This window comes from Echinops telfairi, unplaced genomic scaffold, assembly GCF_000313985.2.
Source record: "Echinops telfairi isolate 266 unplaced genomic scaffold, ASM31398v2 ScPeMD7_31;HRSCAF=116, whole genome shotgun sequence".
NCBI lineage: Eukaryota > Metazoa > Chordata > Mammalia > Afrosoricida > Tenrecidae > Echinops > Echinops telfairi.
The window spans coordinates 43,936,705-43,943,341 of record NW_022103928.1 but is presented as its reverse complement, the minus strand read 5'-3'; the positions used below and the strand labels follow the sequence as shown (position 1 = coordinate 43,943,341).

Here is a 6,637-nt window from a genome sequence, read left to right as displayed (position 1 = left end):
GCTATTAAAAGATAGTGTATGAGTTTAAAAGGCTTGAAATTTAACAAGCGGCCATCTAGCAGGGAAGCAACAAAGCCCACATAGAAGATGCACAGCAGCCTGTATGATCATGAGGTGTCGATGGGAATGGGTATCAGAAGTTCCCAAACAAGCAATCCAATGGACGTGAAGAAGCGTGAACAAAGTGAGACCCAAAACACACCTGTAAGACAATTGGACAGTCCCTCACAGAAGGGCCGCACATTAAGGGATAATAAATCCAGACTGATGAAACATATTCTGTAGGGCTATGGTTCTCAACTTCCTAACGGCGCGATTCTTTAATACAGTTCCTCATGCTGTGGCAACTCCCCAACCAAAAAATTATTTTCGGTGCTACTTCATCTGTCATTTTGCTAATGTTATGAATCGGGCGACTCAAAGGGGTCGCGACCCACAGGTTGAGAACTGCTGCTCTAGACCAAGTGTTCGCAAACTTTTGAGACAGAACAGTCAATTCTGTCCTTCACAACAACTTAAACAATAATTCAAGAGCCATAAATTTATTTTTGCAAACAAATGAAATCACCATTATCTGAATAATAGCCTTTTTTTTTTTTCAAGTTACTTCAGAGCCACATATACAAACGTGCGCATAAGGCTCAAGTGCTGCAGTTTGCCAGCCTGTGCTCCAGGCCAGGCCACAGCAGCTGCGAAATGAGTAGCATTGCCAGCAGAACAGAACTGCCCAGCCAGTCAAGGTCTTTCCAAATTCCTGACAAACAAAATCATGACATAAAGTCGTTGTTTGAGTTTCTATGTTTTGGGATAATTTGTTAAGTAGCAATAAATATTCTTTTCAAATTTCTGAAAAATTATTTTTGGGGGGCTAATCAAGGATAAAATGTGTATAAATAGGTCTCTGCTCCTGTTTCCTCATTCTAAGACTCTCTCAAAGCTGTCACATTGATAGCAACTATTTAAAAAAAAATGAAAAAATGCTCTGAAGGGTTTTATCTCAGTCCAGAAGTAGCTTCCATCTACTTTTACAATTAATCATAGGGAATGGGACCAAGAGCTCTAAACCCATCATGTATTTAGAAGGAAGAGTAGAAGAGCTACTAGTCAAACAAGCTTAAATATTATTTTTTTAAATGGTATAGGGCTGCCAACCAGTCAGCAGTCTGAAGCCACATTGGGCTAACACATAAGGTCAGTAGTCAGAAGCCACAAGTGCACCTCAGACGAAAGAGAAGAGGCCTTCTACGCCTATAAGGAGTTAGAGTCTCAGAAACCTACAAGGGCAGTCCCAGTGTCCTATAGGATTGCTGAGTCAGAATCAACTCGATTATGACTGAAAAATTCTTTTTAAAAAAGAAAACTATAAATATAAATAAATGAACTATAAATAAGGGGAGAGGGGAGGAATGATAGCTTAAAAATAAATCAATTGGCCAAATAAGTACATGAAAAAAATGTTCAACATCATTAGTCACTAGAGAAATGTAAACATAACCTAAAACCCATTAGGATGGCTATTTTTTAAAAGAACAAGTGTTGGGGTAAGGATGTGGAATAATTAGGATGCTCATTCATTGGTAGGTATAAAAAATAAGAACAACTGTTCTGGAAAATAGATAGGCAGTTCTTCAAAAAGTTAAGCATAGAATTATTATATGACTCAGTTATTTTACTCCTAGGTATACTCCCAAAGTATTTGGAAGAAGGGTGCATTGCAGTGAATTCTTTCTGTTACTTTCACCAAAAGACTTATTCTCAATAGGTCTGGTTAAGAGAGAAGGTAGGGGAGACAAACAAGCGGCCATCTAGCTGAGAAGTAACAAAGTCCACATGGAAGAAGCACACCAGCCTGTGTGATCATGAGGTGTCGATGGGATCAGGTATCAGGCATAAAAGACCCAGAACAAAAAATCCTATCAATGTGAATGAGGGGGAATGCAGAGTAGAGACTCAAATCCCATCTGGACATCCCCTTACAGAAGGGTCACAAAGAAGAGACGAGCCAGTCAGGGTGCAGTACACCACTAATGAAACATACAACTTTCCTCTAGTTCAGTGGTTCTCAACCTATGGGTCATGACCCCTTTGGGGGTCGAACAACCCTTTCACAGGTCACCTGATTCATAACAGTAGCAAAATTACAGTCATGAAGAAGCAACGAAACTAATTTAATGGTTGGGAGGTCACCACAACATGAGGAACTGTATTAAAGGGTTGCGGCACTAGGAAGGTTGAGAACTGCTATAGTTCTTTAATGCTTCCCCCACCCCCACCTCATCATGATCCCAATTCTACCTTACAAATCCGGCTAGATCAGAGCATCATGTACACGGGTACAGAAAAGAGCTAGAAACAGGGAATCCAGGACAGATAAACCCCTCGGGTCCAATACTGAGAGCAGCAATACCAGGAGGGGAAGGGGAAAGTGAGAGGCAAAAGGGAGAACAGATCACAATGATCTTCATATAACGCCCCCCCCAATAAAATGATTTAGAGAGAGAGAGAGAGAGAGAGAAGGTAGGGGAAGACACTGACAGGATTCAGTTGTGAGTGACTGTTATAAGTGTGACTGCCATCTGGATTGATAAGGAGTCATCTTGGAAGCAGGAAAGGGGGCATCTCACTACCAGCCAGAGAGAAGAGTGGTACACATCCTTTGGGCCCCAAGATTCCTATGCATTAAACCTCCTTGATCTAGTAGACAATTTTGGTGGTAGAGGAGCAGCAACAGTAGAATGAAGAGTCAGAGCATGAGACAAAGTAGTAGACTTCGCAGACCAAAGAGCAAGTAAAAGTTGAGTGCCTTCAAGTAGGAGTTTGACTTGTGGAGTAGAGTGCCTCCAGATACTTAATTGGGAAGCGAGGTGTGCTGACCCACAGGGGTATAGTTGACTACCTTCACACTGAGGCTTATGGCAGAGTATATGCTTTCGGGCTTTCATTAGCAGCCCAAAAAGGGCTTTGTAACATTGTACAAACAAGGAAAGGGACATTGATCCAGGAACTGAGAAGGCAAAGGCCGCAGAGAGGCCTGCCTTTTGGCAGGGCTGAGAAAAGGCTGTCCTGTTTAAACAACTGTACCCTGAGTATGTGTAACCTATTAGCTTCTTTAATAAACCCCAAAACTCTGAGTATTGTTTGAAAGTGAGTCTTGTCTGAAAATCTTGTGTGGTCCCTGCAATTAATTAAAAAACCAAGCTGAGAAGCAGAGTACTTTGGGAAGGATGGTTGGAAGATGGAAGAATGTCTGACGCCTCAACCTCAGGGTCTTGGGCAGCTGAAGCTGTTGATGGTGCTTCCCTAACTCTCCTCCCCATCTCAGGCATGACATCCACACCATTTCTTTTTACAGAGGAATTCAAACATGTTAGTGTGCACCAATGTTCACGGTAATAAGCAAAATATCAAAAGGTCCTAAATGTCCATCAACAGATAACACAGGCAAAAAAATAAACACAAACACCAAAACCCACTGCCACTGAGTTGAGTCTAATTCACATGGACCCTGTAAGGAAGAGTAAAACTGCCCAGAAGGATTGGCTAGTGGGTTCAAACTACCACACTTCTGGTTAGCAGCCAATGGTTCAACCAATACACCAAGACACCTATTCAATGGGGTATTACACAGCTTTAGAGAGAAATAAAAGTCTGATACGTGCTATGGCATAAATGAAATATGAAAGCAGTATACTGAGTGAAATAAGTCAGGTACAAAAGGGCAAAATAGGATCTCACATAATAATTCATAAGTGACAAATGATTACAGACCAAAGTCAATCAGTGGTTACCAGAGACTTATGGAAGAGGGGGAATGAGAAATTATTGCTTTAGAAGGTACTGGGTTTATGTGTGGAGTAAAGAAAACATTTTAAAATGGATGAGGATTGGAAATTCTATTCACCCACCACCACCACCACCACCACCACCACCCTACTCCTTCCCTACCCTACCTCACCACTCCCATCCATTTTGATCAGGATTCTCCTACAGAATCTTGGATCATGGTATTCACCAATGGAAGCAAAATACCACCTACTTTCCTCTGGTTTCCTGGAAATGAAGATAGCACTAATTCATTAGCCATACATTCTATACTCCTGTTCTTGGCTTTTTCTCTGTTGCTCAAAAAAACCCCAAACTCATTGCCATCAAGTTCATTCCAACTCAGCTACTCTATAGGGTAGGGTAGAACTGCTCCTTTGGACTTACAAGGCTATAAATCTTTATGGGATTTACATTCCACAAGGCAAAAAAATCTTTCTCCCATGGAGCAGCCTGTGGGTTCAAACTGCAGACTCTGCAGTTAGTAGACCAACGTATAATCCATTAAGCCACCAAGGCTCCCTTCAGTTGATAAAGGTAAGAAGAAATCAACTGCCATGCCTTGGAAGACTGTTTGCAGACCTTTAAGACCTCAACGAACAAGGAGGTAGAACAAAAGCACTAAACATATCATTAGGCAATTAACTGGGATAGAGGTAGCAACTGTAAAATATTTTAAGGTTTCCAATGGAAACTTATTTGACAACCAAAGAATTTTCTGAAAAAAGTCTATCTTAAAAGCTATGGCAATTTATAAATGTTCTCTAGAAACTATGTGGGCATTCAGAAAGGGTCATGGAGATTTTAACTTCTCATAGAAAGCAAATCAATATGTCTAAATCTCATGAGCTCATCATAAAACATTATTATCCCTACTAGATATTACATAATTTCTACTAAATCAAGGTTTAAAGGTAAGCAAAAACAGATGGTGAAAACTAGGACTTTTTCCCTAGAGTTTGCAATAGTTATGAAACTATTTAAGTAGATGAAAAAGCTTAGAGCTAAGTACACAAACCTAAAAGGTAATCGTGTATATTGTTATGCATATTCCCTAAATATCTTATTAAATTTGATACCTGTTTCCGTAATATTTTCTGTTTCTGTTGTCTCCAGTCCATCCATACTATCTTCATCCTCCACTGCAGTTTTTCCTCTACTTCGAGGCCTACAAAGAAAAAAGCATATAAATTTCATGACTTTCAACTATATTCAAAATAAACAACAGGTTTGAAGGAATACAAAATAAAATGATTTAGACAACTTTTCAAACATTTATCATATCAAATACTAAAGATCAGACTTTGTAGTCAATTTTCCCCTCAAGTCCAGCACTCTTTATACTTAAATGAGTGGCCAGGCACAGATTAACATATTTTTTTCATAATTCATGTACAAAGGGGCTTAAAATAGTGGAAAGAGGAAACTGAAAGTAAAGGAACTATTCCACGAGGCTTTTTGAAAGCCCCTTGTATAGTATTTTCTCATTACCATTGAGTCAATTCTGACTCAAGGCTACCCTATAAGGCAGGGTAGAACTGCCCCTATGGGTTTTCTGGTCTATAAGAAGCAGAAAGCTTCATTTTTCTCTCAAGGAGCGGCTGGTAGTTTTGAACTGCTGAACTGTCGTTAGCAACCCAATCCATGACCCATTGTGTCATTACAACTCTTCTGTTCATTTCAGGTACTCCATATTTTCAGGTCAGGTCCTGTTTTTGCTGAGCTTCAGAAAACTCCCTCTGACTATAGTAATGGTTCCTACGCACCTACTAAAACCTCTTTTCAGAGGTCAAATGCATCAAATATACACTACATCTAATGAAACTTTAAAGGACTATAGACATATATAATTTGTTAATTGTAATCTTTAAAGAAGCAGATTGCTAAGCATTTCTTCTGTTGGTTAGGTTTGAATCACTAAACTTTAGGTTAACAGCTAAAAGAAAACCACTTGTGTCACTCTGGCTCCTTAAAGATATATATTTTATAAAACTCACATAGGTGACTGTGGTGTACATCCCTGCACTGAAATCAAATGAAATTCTAAAAAATAAGTATGATACAATCAGTGGTACTTTAAAAATGAAATATAACTTAATTTAGAAACTCTTCAGGTAAGTAAAATAACAATCAAATTTATGGTTGAGGTGAGATTACACAAACATTTTTTTGGCTTCTCCCAAATGAGGCATTAAAAGAAAAGAGTCAAAAGAATTTAAAATATACATAAGAAAGATATTAAACACAAAGGCACAGACAATAAAAGATAAGGACCGAATAAGGATATCACATGGCAGCATTAAACAAAAGAAAGCTTTAATAAAGATTAAGTCCATTGCCATTGAGTCCATTCCAACTCATGGAGATCCCCATTTGTCTAGTACAATACAGAGATGTTTTATAGGATTTTCTTGACTATAATCTTTAAAAAAGTAAATCACCAGCCCTTGACTGGGTAGGGTTCCAACTTTAAAGTTAGTGGTACTCTAGTGCAAACCTCTGGGATGTGTGGCTAATTACCTCCATAAACAATTGCCTTCTCTATCATGAAACCAAAAGAATTTGATGGTGTTCATATACCATTATTAAACATTTTGATCAAAGATTCTATACAAAACTCTTGATCAAAAAGGGGGAAAATATCTAACAGAATATCAAATTTTCATGAACTCAAGACTTGCTGGAACCATGGAAGCAGAATGAACCCCTGAAACTATTGTTGAGACAATCTTCAAACCTCAAACCAAAAATATTCCCTGAGGTCATCTTAAAGCTAACACCCCAAAACTAATCACTGGGCGTCAAGTGAATCCCA

At 38.9% G+C, this 6,637-nt stretch overlaps 1 protein-coding gene across 1 annotated transcript in view; it reads right to left on the bottom strand.

Moving 5' to 3' along the window:
• KMT2C (lysine methyltransferase 2C) overlaps positions 1-4,974 on the bottom strand; it is a 270,207-nt gene extending 265,233 nt beyond the window's left edge. The window contains exon 1 of the mRNA XM_045289870.1: positions 4,902-4,974. Coding sequence (XP_045145805.1) covers positions 4,902-4,947 — 46 coding nt within the window. The 5' untranslated portion in view covers positions 4,948-4,974. The remainder of the gene's footprint in view (positions 1-4,901) is intronic.
• Positions 4,975-6,637: the final 1,663 nt, after the last annotated feature.